At 41.6% G+C, this 23,949-nt stretch overlaps 1 protein-coding gene and 1 long non-coding RNA gene across 6 annotated transcripts in view; one reads left to right on the forward strand and one right to left on the reverse strand.

Annotated features, from left to right (window-relative positions):
• LOC118401186 (protein FAM107B) overlaps positions 1 to 23,949 on the forward strand; it is a 73,639-nt gene that overhangs the window by 15,456 nt on the left and 34,234 nt on the right. The window contains exon 1 of one of the 4 annotated variants that reach the window (XM_035798484.2): positions 22,274 to 22,464. The exons of 1 other annotated variant lie outside the window; for it this stretch is intronic. Coding sequence is in view for 1 of the 3 variants with exons in the window: in XM_035798482.2 (XP_035654375.2) it covers positions 22,844 to 22,862 (19 nt within the window). In the remaining 2 variants the exon portion in view is untranslated. Of the gene's footprint in view, positions 1 to 22,273; positions 22,465 to 22,579; positions 22,863 to 23,949 lie in introns of those variants that run through there. 2 more of the 4 variants (XM_035798483.2, XM_035798482.2) reach the window with 2 other exon arrangements.
• LOC127910607 (uncharacterized) lies at positions 4,565 to 16,247 on the reverse strand. 2 transcript variants are annotated; one of them, XR_008075448.1, is made up of 4 exons: positions 16,167 to 16,247; positions 5,867 to 11,384; positions 5,685 to 5,759; positions 4,565 to 5,286 (listed from the first exon to the last, which is right to left on the reverse strand). It is a non-coding gene; the product is annotated as an uncharacterized LOC127910607 (long non-coding RNA). The 2 variants fall into 2 exon arrangements; XR_008075449.1 differs by lacking the exon at positions 5,685 to 5,759.

Raw genomic sequence — 23,949 nt, forward strand, 5'->3', positions numbered from 1 at the left:
CCAAATTATTGTTTTGCTTCCCAAGTTGACTTTGTTCATATTCTACAGCATTCAAAAGTATAATGTATTTAGGTTTTTCTTGTTAATGTTTTCTTGGAACTCTTAAGTACAAAGGAAAAACTTCTGAGGGATCATTACCTTTTCCCCTCCATGTCTTGTTATGTTCAGACTGAAGTAAACTGCAAGAGGAGTACTCATTAAAACGTCTGTATCTGTGGTGATGTAGGGATGTGGAAAAAAGGATAGCCTGCTTGAGTTTGTGTGTGTGTGTGTGTGTGTGTGTGTGTGTGTGTGTGTGTGTGTGTGTGTGTGTGTGTGTGTGTGTGTGTGCGTGCGTGCGTGCGTGCGTGCGTGCGTGCGTGCGTGCGTGTGTCACTGGCGTACCAGACACCCCACAACCACAGGCTCTGGGAGCCCACAACCATGACATATGGTCACCAGGTGAAAGCTATGATCGCTTATGAATGTCACTTGTTAAATCCACTTAGTGTAGGTGAAAGGGAGGAGACAGATTGATGGTGAATGGACAAGACAAAAGATTTAAGTGCCTTTGAACGGGATATGGTAGTAGGTGCTAGTGTGTTAAGAATTTCAATGCTGCTAGAATTGTCCATCACCCAAAGGACATCCAGCCAGCTTGACACAACTGTGGGAAGCATCGGAGTCAACATGGGCCAGCATCCCTGTGGAACACTTTCAACATATTGTAGAGTCCATGCCATGACGAATTGAGTCTGTTCTGCAGGCAAAAGGGGGCGCAACTCAATGTTGTTGTACACTCAGTGTACACTCAGTTTTGTACACTCAGTGGAAACTGTGGTACGCCACTGGTGTGTGTGTGTTCAAGCACCTTGCCAGGATTTCTGAGGGTGGCTCATTACAGACGGTTACCTAGGCGATAGGTCTCGGGACAATGTCTGGGTGGGGCCAATGGCAAGATGATTATTAGTGTGTGTGTGTGTGTGTGTGTGTGTGTGTGTGTGTGTGTGTGTGTGTGTGTGTGTGTGTGTGTGTGTGTGTGTGTGTGTGTGTGTGTGTGTGTGTGTGTGTGTGTGTGTGTGTGTGTGTGTGTGTGTGTGTGTGTGTGTGTGTGTGTGTGTGTGTGTGTGTGTGTGTGTGTGTGTGTGTGTGTGTGTGTGTGTGTGTGTGTGTGTGTGTGTGTGTGTGTGTGTGTGTGTGTGTGTGTGTGTGTGTGTGTGTGTGTGTGTGTGTGTGTGTGTGTGTGTGTGTGTGTGTGTGTGTGTGTGTGTGTGTGTGTGTGTGTGTGTGTGTGTGTGTGTGTGTGTGTGTGTGTGTGTGTGTGTGTGTGTGTGTGTGTGTGTGTGTGTGTGTGTGTGTGTGTGTGTGTGTGTGTGTGTGTGTGTGTGTGTGTGTGTGTGTGTGTGTGTGTGTGTGTGTGTGTGTGTGTGTGTGTGTGTGTGTGTGTGTGTGATTATTAGTGTGTTGTGTGTGTGTGTGTGTGTGTGTGTGTGTGTGTGTGTGTGTGTGTGTGTGTGTGTGTGTGTGTGTGTGTGTGTGTGTGTGTGTGTGTGTGTGTGTGTGTGTGTGTGTGTGTGTGTGTGTGTGTGTGTGTGTGTGTGTGTGTGTGTGTGTGTGTGTGTGTGTGTGTGTGTGTGTGTGTGTGTGTGTGTGCCAGGAGTACTCAGGGGACAGATGGGTAACATGGCTGCCCCGATTAGCTTTCCAAAGGGGGGTACATTGATTGTCATTTGTCAAATATCAGCCAGTGTCTACACGTGCATGCATGTGTGTTTAGCATCCCTTACTCTCATTGATAGTATAGAAGAGGTACATGTTCCAGACGCTTTTAAAGGATTAACATCTTTAACTCTTTCTGTATATGACACAAACACACACACACTCTCCTTCCAGTTCTCTGCTGCCAATGACTGGAACGAACTACAAAAATCTCTGAAACTGGAAACACTTATCTCCCTCACTAGCTTTAAGCACCAACTGTCAGAGCAGCTCACAGATTACTGCACCTGTACATAGCCCACCTATAATTTAGCCCAAACAACTACCTCTTTCCCAACTGTATTTAATGTATTTATTTATTTTGCTCCTTTGCACCTCATTATTTTTATTTCTACTTTGCACATTCTTCCATTGCAAAACTACCATTCCAGTGTTTTACTTGCTATATTGTATTTACTTTGCCACCATGGCCTTTTTTGCCTTTACCTCCCTTCTCACCTCATTTGCTCACATCGTATATAGACTTGTTTATACTGTATTATTGACTGTATGTTTGTTTTACTCCATGTGTAACTCTGTGTCGTTGTATCTGTCGAACTGCTTTGCTTTGTCTTGGCCAGGTCGCAATTGTAAATGAGAACTTGTTCTCAACTTGCCTACCTGGTTAAATAAAGGTGAAATAAATAAATAAACACACACACACATACACATACACACACACACATACACATACACACACACACGCACACATACATACACACACACACACACACACACACACACACACACACACACACACACACACACACACACACACACACACAAACTGTACCCAGGCAGACAGAACATCTGTTAACTTCTCATAGATGTTGTTGGCACACAGTAGGTGAAATCTATTCCTGGATCCAACATAAAGTTCCCTGTCCCTGTCATGGGGTATGTTGGTTATTTGGCCTGTGTGTCTCAGATAGGGCGTGAGAGTTCATTTCAGACACAATGGGGTTTCTTTATTTCCTGATAACAGTGTTCCCCATTTCCTAAAGTCTGTTGTTGAAAAGAGAGTGTGACGTACACACACCACACACAGACACACAGACACACACTGTCACACCCCACACACACACACTGACCTTGATTTCCCTCATGTCTTTTCCGGTGGTTGTGGTGTGTGTTTTGGGAAGGCCTCTGTGAACTCTTTCCTGTGTTGGAAATCCTGCTTATTCAGCTTAATCACACACACACACACAGACAGACAGACGGGTGGATGGACGGATGGACAGTCAGATAGAAATTATCTATTGTTCTCTCCTCTGGGCTCAATTATTCACCATCCACATTTGACTGTTCTTTATATTGTTGCGATTCATTGTGTCCATCTCTGTAAGTCTGTGTGTGTTTCCTTATACTGCATGAACAATGTCAGTGGCTGAAGACTTGTTTTTACCCCATGTGCTAGCTAAATAGAGATTACGAATGCTTTCATTGAGACGGGAGGTACAGTACGTCTGACCAGAAGTGACACAGAAAGAGTGTTCCATGGAGTATCAGCTAATGTAAACCGTGTGTTCCTTACTCCAACACAGGAAGACAGAGCTTACCCCACAACAACAGTAAAACAGGTTATGGAAGGAACATGCGAAACGGATTGGATATTCCAATGTCAGTTGAGTTGTTTGTTAATAAAGCTATATTCAATTCTGAACGTTCCCTAATATGGTGGCCATTCCAACCATAACAGATCTGGAAACATCACTTCTAGTAATACTAATCCAATGGCAATGACTGTGCTCAGACAGCAGGAAGAGCTATGTACTGCTTTCCCAAACTGTGTATGCAGTAGGTCTCTGTGGCATTTACAAGGTTAAAACAGGATTTATTCCTATTGATTACTTTGGCAGGGTCTAAATCTGTATGACCTCAGTCACAGACACATACACACGCATGGACACATACACACGCATGGACACATTCACACGCACACACACACACAAACACACAGACAGAGAGAGAGAGATTGTGGTGAAACTCTAAAATAGTTATTTTTAATAGTATAGCACATTGTGCATTATTGTATATCTTGGTAATGAGTAAACCTCGGACTCTGAGTTACAGTCATTGGGTCCAATCCTCCCACAGATCCAGATAACATCTGTCTGTAGAACAGGCCTAAAGTCCTTCACAACTAGGTCACACACAGAAGGACTTTATTTGTGTACCCTGCATGTACCATTATTTACTATTTATCTATCGACATTGGCTGAACTTCATACAACCCACTGGACACACAATGTTTGAATCAGCACTGTTTCCACGTCATTTCACTGAAATGACATTGAACCAATGTAGAATAGATGTTGAGTGTATAACCTTGTTATTATATTTTTATTGTGTTACTGTTTTCCTTTCATTTATTTAGAAATTGTGTCTTACTATTTTAAAACTCTGCATTGTTGGTTAGGGGCTCATATGTAAGCATTTCATGGTAAGGTCTACTACACCTGTTGTATTCGGTGCATGTGGATTTGATTTGGACTATCTTGCACAGGCTCTATGCACACTCACTGGACTCTACCAACACACTCACACATACCACACATAACACACGCACACACACACACACACACACACACACACACACACACACACACACACACACACACACACACACACACACACACACACACACACACACATTCAAACTCTTTCACGCTCTTCACATACACTGCTGCTACTCTGTTTATTACAGTTTTTAACAATCACTTTGGCACTAATTTCAGAACCTTGTGGTCCTTTTTCAAAACTCTAGACACAAAACTCAAAACGGTCATCACTTGTAACACGTTCTGTCCAATGTTCAAAACATTACATTGTGCATTCATATCTTTAAAGAAACCTTGCACTTGCAGAATCATTGGTTCAAATAACTAATTTATCATGAAATACCATAGGACCATTCATTTAGATCACCCACACACAAGATACAGATAGTTTCACTGTGTAGTTGTTCGTACAATCATTAAATATTGTAGTACAAAATATGTGATACATGTTTCCTTATGCTACTACATGTAAATAATACACTGTAAAAGGACTAGTAGAGAGAATACTACAGACACAGTGGAATAATTGAACAAAATATGAAATTTATTGATGAAATAAAATAAAATCACAACATATGTTTCTTTGAATCAAAGCAAAAATAATTAACAACAAAAAAATAAAAAACAGTTAAAGGTCAACTGCAGTGTTCCTCACCTGGCTTACTGTAAAACATCACTGCAGTGTTCCTCACCTGGCTTACTATAAAACATCACTGCAGTGTTCCTCACCTGGCTTACTGTAAAACATCACTGCCATGTTCCTCACCTGGCTTACTGTAAAACATCACTGCAGTGTTCCTCACCTGGCTTACTGTAAAACATCACTGCAGTGTTCCTCACCTGGCTTACTGTAAAACATCACTGCCATGTTCCTCACCTGGCTTACTGTAAAACATCACTGCAGTGTTCCTCACCTGGCTTACTATAAAACATCACTGCAGTGTTCCTCACCTGGCTTACTGTAAAACATCACTGCCATGTTCCTCACCTGGCTTACTGTAAAATCACTGCACCTGCAGTGTTCCTCACCTGGCTTACTGTAAAACATCACTGCACTGTAAAACATCACTGCAGTGTTCCTCACCTGGCTTACTGTAAAACATCACTGCAGTGTTCCTCACCTGGCTTACTGTAAAACATCACTGCAGTGTTCCTCACCTGGCTTACTGTAAAACATCACTGCAGTGTTCCTCACCTGGCTTACTGTAAAACATCACTGCAGTGTTCCTCACCTGACTTACTGTAAAACATCACTGCAGTGTTCCTCACCTGGCTTACTGTAAAACATCACTGCAGTGTTCCTCACCTGGCTTACTATAAAACATCACTGCAGTGTTCCTCACCTGACCTGGCTTACTGTAAAATCATCACTGCCATGTTCCTCACCTGGCTTACTGTAAAACATCAACTGCAGTGTTCCTCACCTGGCTTACTGTAAAACATCACTGCAGTGTTCCTCACCTGCAGTGTTCCTCACCTGGCTTACTGTAAAACATCACCTCACCTGCAGTAAAACATCACTGTTCCTCACCTAGCTTACTGTAAAACATCACTGCAGTGTTCCTCACCTGGCTTACTGTAAAACATCACTGCAGTGTTCCTCACCTGGCTTACTGTAAAACATCACTGCACTGCACTTCTATATTTCCATCAACCCTGTCTTGTGGATTTGGCCAAAGGTTCTCATCCACATCACAATGGATGTTTTCAATAGCCAAACATCTTGGGAAGAATCTTCGGGCGAATCCAGGCCTGACACTGGTCTGCCGTGATGTCATTGCATGCGTCATCCATGGCCTGGAGAAGGGTGGCTTGTTCGTGAGGGAGCCTATCATATACCTCCCACCTCCATGTGGAGAAGAATTCCTCAATCGGGTTAAGGAAAGGAGAGTATGGGGATAAGCACAGGGTGGTCAATTGTGGATGGGCCTGAAACCATGCTTGCACCATTTGAGCATGGTGGAACCTGACATTATCCCACACAATGACATAGGTCATGCCATCAGCTCTACAGACCTGATTTAGCTCATCAAGGACTGTTACATTCGAACAGCGAATCATGTGGCTGCCTGCAACTCAATATATAGAGTATATAGAGAAGAGAGTATATAGAGTAGAGAGTAAAACAGTGGTGTGCAGAAGGGCATCTCTTAACGTACAACACCAGGAATAATTCAGTCTGTTGTGGAGGCAAAAGGGGGTCCTACCCAGTACTAGATAGGTTTACTTAATAAAGTGGCCGGTGAGTGTACAGTAATGTCAAATCTGAAAACATGGTCTGGAAAAGTGGTACATGGGACCATAGAAACAGTGTCTGATAAAGAATGATGATGAAATATTACATCCATAGATAATGTAGTCCAATTGGTTCATGTTCCACAGTACGTCTGGCGTTACGTCTGGTGTTAACCTGCCACCATCCCTATGGAACATTTCTGGGATCATTTATTTCAGCTCATGAAACACGTTACGTTTATATTTTTGTAATACAATACTTTGATGTTGTTGTGTCATTTTGAACAGTTGATTTTAGTTCAATGAACAAATGATCTTAGCTTTATGTGTATTGTATCCAAGCAATTGGAAAAAGTGTTAGAGTTTTGAAAATGAGCATTTTGCTCGTTGGTTGTGACTTTTGTGTCTAGAGGGTTAGTGCCAAAGTGATTGTAAAAAAACTGTTATCTATCCTGATTGCCTAGTCATTTTTACCCTTCCTTCAAGTACATATTACCTCATCTACCTCGTACCCTGACCATTGAATCGGGACCGGTACTCCTTGTATAGACTCGTTATTGTTCATTTATTGTGTTACTATTTCCTTGTTTATCTTTTGCAAATATCTCCGCCATTTTAACTCTGCATTGTTGGGAAAAGGCTGGTAAGTAATAATTTCACGGTAAAGTCTACACCTGTTGTATTTGGCGAATGTGACAAATACAACTGATTAAATTGATTTTCTTTCTCACCCATCTACACACAGTACCTCAATGACAAAGTGAAAACAAGATTTAGACATTTTTTGAAAATGTACTGGAAATTAAATACAGAAATGTCTCATTTACATAAGTATTCTTACCCCTGAGTCAATACTTTGTAGAAACACATTTGGCAGTGATTACAGCTGTGAGTCTTTCTGGGTAAGTCTCTAAGAGCTTTCCACACCTGGATTGTGCAACATTTGCCCATTATTCTTTTCAAATGTCTTCAACCTCTGTCAAATTGCTTGTTGAACATTGCTAGACAACCATTTTCAGGTCTTGACATCATTTTTTAAGTAGATTTAAGTGAAAACTATAACTCGGCCGCACAGGAACATTCACTGTCTTCTTGGTAAGCAACTCCAGTGTAGATTTTGCATTGTGTTTTAGGCTATTTGCCCCGAACATACAACTTTGTATTCAGGACAAAAAGTGAATTGCTTTAGCATATTTTTTTGTCTGTATTACTTTAGTGCCTTGTTGCAAACAGGATGGATGTGTTGGAATATTGTTATTCTGTACAGGCTTCCTACTTTTCACTCTGTCAATTAGGTTAGTATTGTGGAGTAACTACATTGTTGTTGATCCATCCTCATTTTTCTCTCATAACAGCCATTAAACTCTGTAACTGTTTTAAAGTCACCATTGGCCTCGGTTTCCTTCCTCTCTGGCAACTGAGTTAGGAAGGACGCCTGTATCTTTGTAGCGACTGGGTGTATTGATACACCATCCAAAGTGTCATTAATAACTTCACCCCTCTCAAAGGGATATTCAATGTCTGATGTATTTTTAACCATCTACCAATAGGTGCCCTTCTTTGCGAGACATTATAAAACCTCCCTGGACTTTGTGGTTGAATCTGTTTGAAATTCACTGCTCAAATGAGGGACCTTACAGATAATTGTATGTGTGTGGTACATAGATGAAGTAGTCATTTAAACATTGTGTTAAACACTATTATGACACACAGAGTGAGTCCATACAGCGTATTATGTGACTTGTTCAGCACATTTTTACTCCTGAACTTATTTAGGCTTCTTATAATAAAGGGGTTGAATACTTATTGACACAATACATTTTTGCCTTTTATTTTTAATAAATGTTTAAATATTTTGAAAAACATAGTTTCACTTTGACATTATGGGGTATTGTGTGCAGGCCAGTGAAAAGAAATCTACATTTAATCTAAATAAATAAAAAATCATTTAAATTCAGGCTGTAACCCAACAAAATTAGGAAAAATGCAAGGGGTGTGAATACTTTCTGAAGTCACTGTACGTTTTTAGGCAACGTTTTCACTTCACTTGCTAATAACTTCATATTAAGGAACAAACGCAATATGTCATGACAACCATATGGTTTTGACCTATCAACTGACCAGTACTATATTCTGAGAGGAGCAGAGAGAGTAACCTTTTTTTGGGGGGGTTTAAGATAAGCACCATTTGCTGTTTAAAGAAAAGTCTCTTGACTGAGGAGCAACAGGTCGAGCTGAAATCGTGGCTGGAATGGAGTCAGTGGAGGGATATACACCACATGGAAAACATGTCTTTGTGATACCATTCCATTTACTCCATTCCAGCCATTATTGTGAGCCGTCCTCCCCTCAGCAGCCCCCACTGACATAGAGAAGGGGCCAAGACACACAGTGGAAACACAGCCTGCCAGGCAACAGTAGATTACCCCAGTGAGAATGGAACAGTATTTACAGCCAGGAACAAATACATCAGACTGGTTCACTATTCTGCATCCTTACAGTAGACATTACTGTAAAGGTCAGGAGAGGCTACTACTTAAATAACTGTCACCATGGACACTTAAATGGCTTGATTGTATGGGCAATGGTATATCAACAATGTTTTGCAGAGTTAGCAATTGAAGAGTTTAATTCCAAAACGCTATATACATATTCTTAAATGAATTATGAAAGAGATTATTGTGTTTATTATTTATCTATTATTATTATATTATTATTATATTATTATTTATCTAATCATGGCATGGGATTGTTCAATGACAGACATGTATCTGTTTAAAATCTAGCCTATTACTGAATGATGTCATTTCAAAGACAAATGCTATTTGTTGCAAAATGCTATAATTTCACCTCACGCTCAGAGAAATAAGTAGTACTGCTAGATTTTACACAGTCAAATGTAAAAAAACAAACTAAAATGTTGATAAAGAAATGTACAAATTATACATTTGTGACATCAATATTAAAAAACGTTGACCTGAATCCAATCGAGAATCTGTGGAAAGAACTGAAAACTGCTGTTCACAAATGCTCTCCATCCAACATCACTGAGCTCGAGCTGTTTTGCAAGGCGGAATGGGAAAAAATGTCAGTCTCTCGATGTGCAAAACTGATAGAGACATACCCCAAGCGACTTACAGCTGTAATCGCAGCAAAAGGTGGCGCTACAAAGTATTAACTTAAGGGGGCTGAATAATTTTGCACGCCCAATTTTTCAGTTTTTGATTTGTTAAAAAAGTTTGAAATATCCAATAAATGTCGTTCCACTTCATGATTGTGTCCCACTTGTTGTTGATTCTTCACAAAAAAATACAGTTTTATATCTTTATGTTTGAAGCCTGAAATGTGGCAAAAGGTCGCAAAGTTCAAGGGGGCCGAATAGTTTCGCAAGGCACTGTATAATAATATGATTAAATTATATTAAAAAGTACATTAAAAACCCCAAAAGTCTGTCAAAATTCCAGTCATTCCAATAAATGTTAATCCCCTTGATCTTCAAGAATAGAACTTATAAATATGGAAGTATAGATTAGCCAAATTGTTTTACCTGAGGAGGACCCTAAAACTAAGGACTTATTAGCCAACTCTACTCTGTGGTTTATGATTTGTTGTCATGAAGGACTGATTGGGCTCATTGATTCGCATTGAAAAATAAATGCTGATATCTTGATCATATGCAGCTGTTAAAAGGGCAAATCCACAGATGAAACTATAACAAAACGGCCGCCCCGCCTCTGTTTTGTTAAAAAGCTGAGGGATGGGCCTGGAGACATGTAACCACTCTCAGATTTATAGACAGAGCTATAGATGCAAGGACTGACCATCCATAACATCCACAACAACCACAATCCGTAAGGCACAAATAGCAAAATGAGAGAGCAGCAATGTGATTCACATCAATGCTCTATGTAGATATCAATAATATGTAGACTACACCACTGCTGTCATCCTTACATCCAAGCGTTTATTCAAATAGAATAATCTTTGGATGCCAACAGCAGTTGCACCATTGGAAGACAGCTTGGACTGTAGCCCACAAAAACCTATTCCTGCTCTTTTCCCTCGAACCATCAAACACATTTGGTGTGCCATCGTAGTGGTCTCTGACTTGGGGTCAGACTCGCTCAGGTGGAACACACTTAAACGTGCACCTTTTTTCAATGCTGATTTGAATGTCATTGAGTAAACAAGTGTCCAAGAATTTAAAAGTAATCCTCAAAGCAATCATCTAGTTTTTATAAAGTATCTGGAATCTGATTACAATATTTTTGCTTGTAACATAACGGATTACAGTTATCGGATTTTTAATAATATCTTACACCCTGGTAGTAACGGCAGGTAGTGGTTAGAGCATTGGAATAATAGCTGAAAGATGGCATGATCGAATCCCCTGAAGGTGGTTCGAGTCATTCTGCCCCTGAACAAGGCAGTTAACCCATTGCTCCTAGGCTGTCATTGAAAATTGTTATTGAAAATAATAATTTGTTCTTAACTGATTTGCCTAGTTAAATAAAACATTTAAAAAGTGTTAAACAAATCAAAATACTTTTAATATTTTAGATTCTCCAAAGTATCCACCCTTTGCCTTGATGACAGCTTTGCACACGCTTGGCATTTTCTCATCCAGATTCGCCTGGAAAGCTTTTCCAACAGTCCTGAAGGAGTTCCTACATAGGCTGAGCACTTGTTGGCTGCTTTTCCTTCACTCTGCGGTCCAACTCATCACAAACGATCTCAATTGGGTTGAGGTCGGGTGATTGTGGAGGCCAGGTCATCTGATGTAGCACTCCATCACTCACCTTCTTGGTCAAATAGCCCTTACACAGCCTGGAGGTGTGTTGAGTCATTGTCCTGTTGAAAAACAAATGATAGTCCCATTAAGTGCAAATAAGATGGGATGGCGTATCGCTGCAGAATGCTGTGGTAGCCATTATGGTTAAGTATGCCTTAAATCCTAAATAAATCACTGACAGTGTCACCAGCAAAGCACCCCCACATCATCACGCCTCCTCCTCCATGCTTCACTGTGGGAAACACACATGTAGAGATCATCCGGTCACCTACTCTGTGTCTCACAAAGACATGGTTGTTGGAACCAAAAATCTAAAATTTGGACTAATTAGACCAAAGGACAGATTTCCACATGTCTAATGTCCATTGTTTGTGTTTCTTCATCCACATCACAGTGAATGCCCTCATTGATCATGCACCGCAGGAAAAACCTTTGGGAATGACAAATCCAAGCTTGACATTGGTCTGCATTGATGTCATATTATGCCTCATCCATGGCCAGAAGGAGGGTGGGTGGCATGCTTATGGAGATGGTGATCGTACACCTTCCACCTCCATGCTGAAAAAAAATCCTCAATAGGGTTGAGGAAAGGAGAGAATGGGGGCAGGTATAGGGTCGCAAATCGGGGATGGCCCCCGAAACCATGTCTGAAACACCTCTGCATGTGGAACCTGACATTGTCACACAATGACATACACTAGATATACAAAGTATGTGGACACCCCTTCAAATTTGTGGATTAGGCTCGGTCAGCCAAACCCGTTGCTGACAGGTGTATAAAATTGAGCACACGGTCATGCAATCTCCATAAAAATTGGCAGTAGAATGGCCTTAATGAAGAGTTCAGTGACTTTCAACATGGCACTGTCATAGGATGCCACTGCTAGAGCTGCCTGGTCGACTGTAAGTGCTGTTATTGTAAAGTGGAAATGTCTAGGAGCAACAACGGCTCAGCCTCGAAGTGGTAGGCTACACAAGCTCACAGAACGGGACCACCGAGTGCTGAAGCGCGTAGCACGTAAAAATAGTCTGTCCTCAGTTCCAAACTGCCTCTGCAAGTAATGTCAGCACAAATACTGTTCGTCTGGAGCTTCATGAAGTGTGTTTCCATGGCTGAGCAACCGCACAAAAGCCTAAGAACACTGGCTGGAATGGTGTAAAGCTCACCGCCATTGGACTCTGGACGAGTGGGAATGCGTACTCTGGAGTGATGAATCACTCTTCACCATCTGGCAGTCCGATGGACGAATCTGGGTTTGGCGGATGCCAGGAGAACGCTACCTCAACCCCATCAAACACATTTGGGATGAATTGGAACAACGACTGTGAGCCAGTCCTAATTGCCCAACCTCACTAATGCTCTTGTGGCTGTATGGAAGCAAGTCCCCGCAGCAGTGTTCCAACATCTAGGGATTCCCAGAAGAGTGGAGGCTGGCAGCCAAGGGGGACCAACTCCATGTTAATACCCATGATTTTGGAATGAGATGTTCAATGAGCTGGTGTCCATACTTTTGGTCATATAGTGTCTATGACCCCTTCACCTTGACAGGCCTGCTCAATTTTACTGAGAACCACAATCACTCCAAGGAATGGCTCTTACCACACCGTCTTTAGAGATAGCTGGTCACATGGAGATTTTTCCCCCACATTGTCTAGGCACATGGACGGTCACCCGTTGGCCAAAGTGGTTCCACCCAGGTTGTTCCAACAATCATCACCCTTAAAAACACGATGTCTTCTGACAATAGGGTATATTGTCAATGGATCATACTGTAAGTCTATAACATATTTACTGTAATGGTTAGTCAAGTCCCACAGACTTAACGGTTTTCTTGATTAAATGTTCTCATGATCGAAGACAGTTGATATTTTCAGACTGGGGTAAACTTCAGGCAGCCTCTGCCATGGTAAGGCCTTTTTACCACATGGTCAACGTGGGCAGGACTTCCTTAGACACAACAGTTCCCTGCCATCTGCCTCCCTTTCTCTGATGTCCACCTCTTTGTTATCACCTCTGTGCCCGCCTCTTTGACCTCTTTGATGGGGCCCATGCCCACCTCTCTGATATCATTTTGATTTGTTGCTATCCCTTGTGTTATACCATTTGAAAGAAATTGCAGTGTTCAGTCATTATGTATGGTTATCATGTATCATACATGTCATTTAGATGTTTATAATTTACAGTAGTCATTATGTATGGTTATCATGTATCATACATGTCATTTAGATGTTTATAATTTACAGTAGTCATTATGTATGGTTATCATGTATCATACATGTCATTTAGATGTTTATACTTTACAGTAGTCATTATGTATGGTTATCATGTATCATACATGTCATTTAGATGTTTATAATTTACAGTAGTCATTATGTATTTAGATGGTTATCATTATGTATCATACATGTCATTTAGATGTTTATAATTTACAGTAGTCATTATGTATGGTTATCATGTATCATACATGTCATTTAGATGTTTATAATTTACAGTAGTCATTATGTATGGTTATCATGTATCATACATATCATTTAGATGTTTATAATTTACAGTAGTCATTATGTATGGTTATCATGTATCATACATGTCATTTAGATGTTTATACTTTACAGTAGTCATTATGTATGGTTATCATGTATCATACATATCATTTAGATGTTTATAATTTACAGTAGTCATTATGTATGGTTATCATGTATCATACATGTCATTAGATGTTTATACTTTACAGTAGTCATTATGTATGGTTATCATGTATCATACATGTCATTTAGATGTTTATAATTTACAGTAGTCATTATGTATGGTTATCATGTATCATACATGTCATTAGATGTTTATACTTTACAGTAGTCATTATGTATGGTTATCATGTAGCATACATATCATTTAGATGTTTATAATTTACAGTAGTCATTATGTATAGTTATCATGTATCATACATATCATTTAGATGTTTATAATTTACAGTAGTCATTATGTATGGTTATCATGTATCATACATGTCATTTAGATGTTTATACTTTACAGTAGTCATTATGTATGGTTATCATGTATCATACATATCATTTAGATGTTTATAATTTACAGTAGTCATTATGTATGGTTATCATGTATCATACATATCATTTAGATGTTTATCATTTACAGTAGTCATTATGTATGGTTATCATGTATCATACATATCATTTAGATGTTTATCATTTACAGTAGTCATTATGTATGGTTATCATGTATCATACATATCATTTAGATGTTTATACATTACAAACACACATTCTATTTCTGTAGTTCTCAAAATCCATATATAGTAGACCAACCAGTTTAAAATCTATTGGTTTACTAAGTAGTTAAGTGATTAACATTAAGCACAGTTGGATTAAGTGATCGTCAAGTATATTTAAACAAATAAGAAGTATTGTGAGTATTGCACTGTAAAGGCAATTACTTTATGAAAGGTATTTGTAGATGTAACACTGATTAGGTTTGGTGAACAACTACAACACCGCCAAATGACTCCAACACCATCATTAAGTTTGCTGATGACACAACAGTGGTACAGTGGGCCTTATCACCGACAACGATGAGACAGCCTGTAAGGAGGAGGTCAGAGACCTGACCGTGTGGTGCAAGGACAACAACCTCTCCCTCAACATGATCAAGACAAAGAAGATGATTGTGGACTACAGGAAAAGTAGGCCCGAGCACGCCCCCATTCTCATCGACTGGGCTGTAGTGGAGCAGGTTGAGAGCTTCAAGTTCCTTAGCGTCCACATCACCAACAAACTAGCATGGTCCAAGCACACCAAGACAGTAGTGAAGAGGGCATGACAAAACCTATTCCCCCTCAGGAGACTGAAAAGATTTGACATGGGTCCTCAGATCCTCAAAAGGTTTTACAGCTACACCATCGAGAGCGTCCTGACGGGTTGCATCACTGCCTGGTATGGCAACTGCTCGACCTCTGACCGCAAGGCACAGAGGATAGTACATACAGCCCAGTACATCACCAGTACCAAGCTTCCTTCCTCTATACCAGGCCCTAAAAATTGTCAAAGCCTCCAGCCACCCTAGTCATAGAATGTTCTCTCTGCTACCGCTTGGCACGTGGTACGGGAGCGCCAAGTCTAGGTCCAAAATGCTTCTAAACAGCTTCTACCCCAAGCCATAAGACTCCTGACTCCTGAACAGCTAATCAAATGGCTACCCAGGCTATTTGCATTGACCCCCCCCAAGCAGGTACCCCCTGCATATAGCTCCACTATTATTATTTACTGCTGCGCTTTAGTTATTTGTAATTCTTATCTCTTACTTTTTTAGGGATTTTCTTAAAACTGTATTGTTGGTTAAGGGCGTGTAAGTAAGCATTTCACTGTAAGGTGGCTGTTGTATTCGGCGCATTTGACAAATACAACATGATTTGATTTGAAAAAGTTACTGTGTGATGTACAGCCTTTTGATGATCTATTTTGAGATTTGTACAAAGAGTTGTGAAATTCTACCACATACTTGTGAAAATAGTACCAAAGCGATTAAACAAAACTGTAAGATAACTTGGTGAGACAACCACATACCGGAGTAAAATATACGAGATACAAACATACCATTCCAGCTAAACAATGGACATATAGCATTGTCATACACATTTAAAATCTATGAATAAAACATCTCATGAAGGTACCCATAGGCAATCGTTTCTGATGAAAAAACTCAAATGTGACAAATGTGTGGATATAGCATTTTGGAAACAAACTCTTAAATGTTGATAAATGATTTTAACAAGTATGACGAAGTACCCATTGATATACTGTATATCTAGTAATAAATAATAGGTAAATACCAGTTAACTTCAGAATCATCTTGTATAGTGCAACCCATTGCATTTCAACCAACTACCATTGAAACCACATAAAAAAAGTTCCCCAAACTTCCCTTTAACCACCGAGCCTTACCCCTGAACGGAAGCAGTTAACAGATGTGTGTGATAAGGCCTTTGATCAGTGGCATGCTTACTTTCCTACACATACCCGTTTCCATGACAATCCACAACTGAAAATAAAGTTACGCAAGTCTTTTTATTTAACCTTTCTTTAACCAGGTTTGTGAGGAATTAACAATGACTACATGGCAAGACTACTGTATGTAGGCCGAACTGACTGAATTGTATTCTGGGCCGTCTGTGCAACACAATATAGATTTAGCCTACTGAGCTAAAGTCTAGGCATTAGTATTGGGAGCTAATGCATGACTTCAGGTTTCAGGTAAGCTTACTCATCACGCAAACAAATCTGTTACAGTGCAAAGAATGCAAACACTTTAGCCAGAAGCTATGCTTGTTTGCAATACAATATCAATGAATACTCTCAATGCTCTCAATGATTAGTCATAGTTCTACTTGCTCTCATGATTCATCATATTCATAACTATGAACTTACACTGTAAAAGCAGTGTTTAATTCCTATGATGTTACTCAGCCTCTCTCTGTCTCCATCTGTTTCCTGAATGATGGGAGGCTGCAGTAACAGTGGTCTCTGGTGGGAGTGTCGCCTCTGTGAGTGGTGACCTCTGTCTTGACCAATTGTACTGTACATACACACACACACACACACGCCCGCACGCACACACACTCGTGGGTTCACATATTGTATGTATGTGAATGATGCGTATAGACAGTATGGACAGTATATTATTAGAAAAGGTGTGTACAGCAGTAGTTATATAGGATGAGCCATGACTAGAATACAATATATCAAATCAAATTTGTCACATACACATGGTTAGCAGATGTTAATGCGAGTGTAGCGAAATGCTTGTGCTTCTAGTTCCGACAATGCAGTAATAACCAACAAGTAATCTAACTAACAATTCCAAAACTACTGTCTTATACACAGTGTAAGGGGAAAAAGAATAGATACATAAGGATATGTGAATGAGTGATGGTACAGAGCAGCATAGGCAAGATACAGTAGATGGTATCGAGTACAGTATATACATATGAGATGAGTATGTAAACAAAGTGGCATAGTTAAAGTGGCTAGTGATACATGTATTACATAAGGATGCAGTCGATGATATAGAGTACAGTATATACGTATGCATATGAGATGAATAATGTAGGGTAAGTCAAATTATATAAGGTAGCATTGTTTAAAGTGGCTAGTGATATATTTACATAATTTCCCATCAATTCCCATTATTAAAGTGGCTGGAGTTGTGTCAGTGTCAGTGTGTTGGCAGCAGCCACTCAATGTTAGTGGTGGCTGTTTAACAGTCTGATGGCCTTGAGATAGAAGCTGTTTTTCAGTCTCTCGGTCCCAGCTTTGATGCACCTGTACTGACCTCGCCTTCTGGATGATAGCGGGGTGAACAGGCAGTGGCTCGGGTGGTTGATGTCCTTGATGATCTTTATGGCCTTCCTGTAACATCGGGTGGTGTAGGTGTCCTGGAGGGCAGGAAGTTTGCCCCCGGTGATGTGTTGTGCAGACCTCACTACCCTCTGGAGAGCCTTACGGTTGTGGGCGGAGCAGTTGCCGTACCAGGCGGTGATACAGCCCGCCAGGATGCTCTCGATTGTGCATCTGTAGAAGTTTGTGAGTGCTTTTGGTGACAAGCCAAATTTCTTCAGCCTCCTGAGGTTGAAGAGGCGCTGCTGCACCTTCTTCACGATGCTGTCTGTGTGAGTGGACCAATTCAGTTTGTCTGTGATGTTTATGCAGAGGAACTTAAAACTTGCTACCCTCTCCACTACTGTTCCATCGATGTGGATAGGGGGATGTTCCCTCTGCTGTTTCCTGAAGTCCACAATCATCTCCTTAGTTTTGTTGACGTTGAGTGTGAGGTTATTTTCCTGCCACCACACTCCGAGGGCCCTCACCTCCTCCCTATAGGCCGTCTCGTCGTTGTTGGTAATCAAGCCTACCACTGTTGTGTCGTCCGCAAACTTGATGATTGAGTTGGAGGCGTGCGTGGCCACGCAGTCGTGGGTGAACAGGGAGTACAGGAGAGGGCTCAGAATGCACCCTTGTGGGGCCCCAGTGTTGAGGATCAGCGGGGTGGAGATGTTGTTGCCTACCCTCACCACCTGGTGGCGGCCCGTCAGGAAGTCCAGTACCCAGTTGCACAGGGCGGGGTCGAGACCCAGGGTCTCGAGCTTGATGACGAGCTTGGAGGGTACTATGGTGTTGAATGCTGAGCTGTAGTCGATGAACAGCATTCTCACATAGGTATTCCTCTTGTCCAGATGGATTAAGGCAGTGTGCAGTGTGGTTGAGATTGCATCGTCTGTGGACCTATTTGGGCGGTAAGCAAATTGGAGTGGGTCTAGGGTGTCAGGTAGGGTGGAGGTGATATGGTCCTTGACTAGTCTCTCAAAGCACTTCATGATGACGGAAGTGAGTGCTACGGGGCGGTAGTCGTTTAGCTCAGTTACCTTAGCTTTCTTGGGAACAGGAACAATGGTGGCCCTCTTGAAGCATGTGGGAACAGCAGACTGGTATAGGGATTGATTGAATATGTCCGTAAACACACCGGCCAGCTGGTCTGCACATGCTCTGAGGGCGCGGCTGGGGATGCTGTCTTGGCCTGCAGCCTTGTGAGGGTTAACATGTTTAAATGTCTTACTCACCTCGGCTGCAGTGAAGGAGAGTCCGCATGTTTTCGTTGCAGGCCGTGTCAGTGGCACTGTATTGTCCTCAAAGCGGGCAAAAATGTTATTTAGTCTGCCTGGGAGCAAGACATCCTGGTCCGTGACTGGGCTGGATTTCTGCTTGTAGTCCGTGATTGACTGTCGACCCTGCCACATGCCTCTTGTGCCTGAGCCGTTGAATTGAGATTCTACTTTGTCTCTGTACTGACGCTTAGCTTGTTTGATAGCCTTGCGGAGGGAATAGCTGCACTGTTTGTATTCGGTCATGTTACCAGTCACCTTGCCCTGATTAAAAGCAGTGGTTCGCACTTTCAGTTTCACGCGAATGCTGCCATCAATCCACGGTTTCTGGTTAGGGAATGTTTTAATCGTTGCTATGGGAACGACATCTTCAACGCACGTTCTAATGGACTCGCACACCGAATCAGCGTATTCGTCAATATTGTTATCTGACGCAATACTAAACATATCTCAGTCCACGTGATGGAAGCAGTCTTGGAGTGTGGAGTCAGCTTGGTCGGACCAGCGTTGGACAGACCTCAGCGTGGGAGCCTCTTGTTTTAGTTTCTGTCTGTAGGCAGGGATCAACAAAATCCATTTAAATTACAGGTTGTAAAGCAAGAAAATAGGACAAACGCCACAGGGATGAATTTTGCAAGGCACTGTATGAAGTGGGTAAAACAGTATGTAAACATTATTAAAGTGACCAGTGTTCACTGAGTATGTACATGTATATACATACAGTGGCTTGCGAAAGTACTCATCCCCGTTGGCATTTTCCCTATTTTGTTGCCTTCCAACCTGGAATTGAAATAGAGTTTTTGGGGGTTTGTATCATTTAATTTACACAACATGCCTACCACTTTGAAGATGCAAAATATTTTTTATTGTGAAATAAACAAGAAATAAGACAAAAAATAACAGAAAACTTGAGCGTGCATAACTATTCAATCCCCAAATAAATAGTCAATGTAGAGCCACCTTTTGCAGCAACTACAGCTGCAAGTCTCTTGGGGGATGTCTCTATAAGCTTGGCACATCCAGCCACTATGATTTTTGCCCATTCTTCAAGGCAAAGCTGCTCCGGCTCCTTCAAGTTGGATGGGTTCCGATGGTGTACAGCAATCTTTCAGTCATACCACAGATTCTCAATTGGATTGAGGTCTGGGCTTTGACTAGGCTATTCCAAGACATTTGAATGTTTCCCCTTAAACCACTCAAGTGTTGCTTTTGCAGTATGCTTAGGGTCATTGTCCTGCTGGAAGGTGAACCTCCGTCCCAGTCTCAAATCTCTGAAAGACTGAAACAGGTTTCCCTCAAGAATTTACCTGTATTTAGCGCCATCCATCATTCCTTCAAATCTGACCAGTTTCCCAGTCCCTGCCTATGAAAAACATCCCCACAGCATGATGCTGCCACCACCGTGCTTCACTGTGGGATGGTGCTCTCGGGGTGATGAGAGGTGTTGGGTTTGTGCCAGACATAGCGTTTTCCTTGATGGCCACAAAGCTCAATTTTAGTCTCATCTGACCAGAGTACCTTCTTCCAAATGTTTGGGGAGTCTCCCACATGCCGTTTGGCGAAGACCAAATGTGTTTGATTTTTTTTCTTAAGCAATGGCTTTTTTCTGCCCACTCTTCCATAAAGCCCAGCTCTGTGGAGTGCACGGCTTAAAGTGGTCCCATGGACAGATCCTCCAATCTCTGCTGTGTAGCTTTGCAGCTCCGTGGTTATCTTTGGTCTCTTTGTTACCTCCCTGATTAATGCCCTCCTTGCCTGGTCCGCGGGTTTTGGTGGGCGGACCTCTCCAGGCAGGTTTGCTGTGGTGCCATATTCTTTCAATTTTTAATAATGGATTTAATGGTGCTCCGTGGGATGTCCAAAGTTTTGGATATTTTTTAGTAACCCAACCCTGATCTGTACTTCTCCACAACTTTGTCCCTGACCTGTTTGGAGAGATCCTTGGTCTTCATGGTGCTGCTTTCTTGGTGGTGTCCCTTGCTTAGTGGTGTTGCAGACTCTGGGGTGTTTCAGAACCTGTGTATATATACTGAGATCATGTGACAGATCATGTCACACTTAGATTGCACACAGGTGGACTGTATTTAACTGACTAACGTGACTTCTGAAGGTACATGGTTGCACCAGATCTTATTTAGGGGCATAATAGCAAAGGGGGTGAATACATATGCATGCACCCCTTTTCAGTTTTTTATCATTTACATTTTTTAAAACAAGTTATATTTTTCATTCTACTTCACAAATGTCTACTATTTTGTGTATGTCGATTAGATGAAATCCAAATAAACATCCATTTAAATTACAGGTTGTAAAGCAACAAAATAGGAAAAACGCCACAGGGATGAATTTTGCAAGGCACTGTATAAAGTGGGTAAAACAGTATGTAAACATTATTAAAGTGACCAGTGTTCACTGAGTATGTACATAGGGCAGTAGTCTCTAAGGTGCAGGGTAGAATACAGGGTGGTCGCCGGCTAGTAGTCTTAGCAGAGTTGCCGGAAGTTCCTGTTTTCAGGGGAAATGGAGAGAGAGCCTGGGACTCAACTTCTGCTTTTGGACGTTAAAAAGGCAACACTTTAAAACAATTCTTATCAAGAACAGAATCTAGTTTCAGGCCTTTCTTTTATGCCTGGCTATATTAGGTTAGCCGGCAAGTGACAGTGTCTAAGGTTCAGGACACGGTACTGGGCAGAGGTCGGCTAGTGATGACTATATAACAGTCTGATCATGACCTGGAGATAGAAGCTCTTTATCAGTCTCTCTGTCCCAGTGTTGATGCACCTGTTCTCTCTCCGCCTTCTAGATGGTAGCGGGGTGAACAGGCCATGGCTCGGGCGGCTGAGGGCCTTGATGATCTTCTTGGCCTTCCTGTGACACCGGGTGATACAGCCTGATAGAATGCTCTCGATTGTGCATCTGTAGACGTTTGTGAGGGTCTTAGGGACCAAGACACATTTCTTCAGCCTTCTGAGGTTGAAGAGGCCCAGTTGCACCTTCTTCACCACTCTGTCAGTGTGAAGCAACCATTCCAGTTCCTCAGTGATGTACACATCGAGGAACTTGTAGCTTTTGAACCTCTCCTCTGCAGCTAGTTGATGTGGATGGGTATCGGTTGGTACATGTATGTATTGGATCTCTATGTGTGTGTGTCTCTCTGTGCGTCTCCTAGACCCAGCCACAGCCGCTCGCTACCCTGCCACACCCCGTTAAGAGCTCGGGGCAGAAAGAGAAAGAGAGGAGGAGCATGACATCATATTGGCCCGCCCATCCGGCATTCATTTAAATGTTCTATGGGCCGAATGTGTATGTAGGGCAGTTGAACAGTTTCATAGAAGCACAAAATCAGATTCGCAGACACACCTAAACGGAGAAGTGATCTGGAGAAGCACTGATGAGGCTCAAAACCACTTTGCATTTTTAATTATTTAACTAGTCGACTTGGAGAAGTAGCGTCGGGATCGATTTTAGGTAGGTATGTGTATGTTTTCGTTTTGTCTGTCTGTTTCAGTTGTGTCTGTTTCATGAGCGCACACACAAAGCAGCGTGTGTGCTTTGGCTATAGCCTATCCATCGGGCCGCGTGTAGTGCCCGATTTAATCGTCTAGATTTGTTTGATTTTCTTGAAACAACGCCGCCCTGATAAGAAGTGTTCAATTTGAGGCTATAGAAACGGAGATATTGCGAAACAGAAACTCGGGAGTCATTGTTGCTTTAAAAGCGCATATTGTTTCGCTAACGGGACAGTGAAGAAAGAAGCAGAAGAGATTCAGAATAAGACCGTTGTTTCGCCCATCTGTCTATGTCCAATCAATCCAGTCATTATCAACTTCAGGACTTTAACCAATGAGTTTATGGAACCTGTTGGAGAAAGTAAGATGCCCTATACTTTTTGAAATCGTATGAATCAATGTGTGTGATTGATTTATTTAACTATTTGACATAATATACAGATTGGTTTATAGGCTATACACATTGTCACTGAAGTGGGCTACCTACATCATTTTAGTTGCCTTTTGTTAGTTTTGAGTTGGATAGCTGAGGTCTGAGTAAACAATTGGGTATGAGATTGTATCCGTGTGTACAGCATAGACAGGCAGTGATGAATCACTCTGCTCTGCAGGTCTGGAGCACATGGCCCTAGTCTTCTCTGACACACTGACCTTTCACTGTCAACCAGAGAGACATAACACTTCTGGTGTGTGTGTGTGTGTGTGTGTGTGTGTGTGTGTGTGTATACCCTATGTCTTGTGTCTGTGACATTTGATCTTTTATGCAATCAGACTTGTCCCTGTGGTCAGTTATAGCCAAGGGTTCTAATGACTGATAGCTAGCTACCTTTGTCAAACTTTAACCACACTCAACCCAGATATCTCATATGTACTAGACAGATCTGTAGCATAGCCCAGTGGGTACAGGAGAGAGATTCCATCTTGAAGGCCGTACAGTATTATATTCCACAGATAGTAGTTGGGAGTATACATGCATTCGGAACTCAGAACTAAATCTTGCTTGCAATGCCAAAAGTTTATAAGTTATTGGGTCAGAGAGGAAATCATTGTCTTGAGAAATTTCTCAGAACTTCACTTTCAGTAATCAACTACCGGAGAGTGGTGGAAGAGAGGAGATGAGAGCTGAGTGAAAGAGAGCTACAGTACATGTAAATAAGAAATACAGAATATGAATGTGTAAATTGCACAGAGTTGAGAGTGAGTGAGGATGAGGGGAAAGGCCCAAAACGTGGTAGTCATTTAGAAATGAATTTACTGAATGCTTTACATCTGTTTTCTGATCTTTGAACTGCCCTTCCCTTTCTCTCTTTTCTCTATCTCTCTCTCTCCACCTCCTGGCCCTGCTCTTTCTCTGTTCATCATGCCCCCCCCAACACACACACACACACACTGGTACGGGGTTCTCCATATCATCATCCCCAGTGATTATCAAGGATATACTCTACATT

Source organism: Oncorhynchus keta, chromosome 22 (genome assembly GCF_023373465.1).
Source record: "Oncorhynchus keta strain PuntledgeMale-10-30-2019 chromosome 22, Oket_V2, whole genome shotgun sequence".
NCBI classification, from domain to species: Eukaryota; Metazoa; Chordata; class Actinopteri; order Salmoniformes; family Salmonidae; genus Oncorhynchus; species Oncorhynchus keta.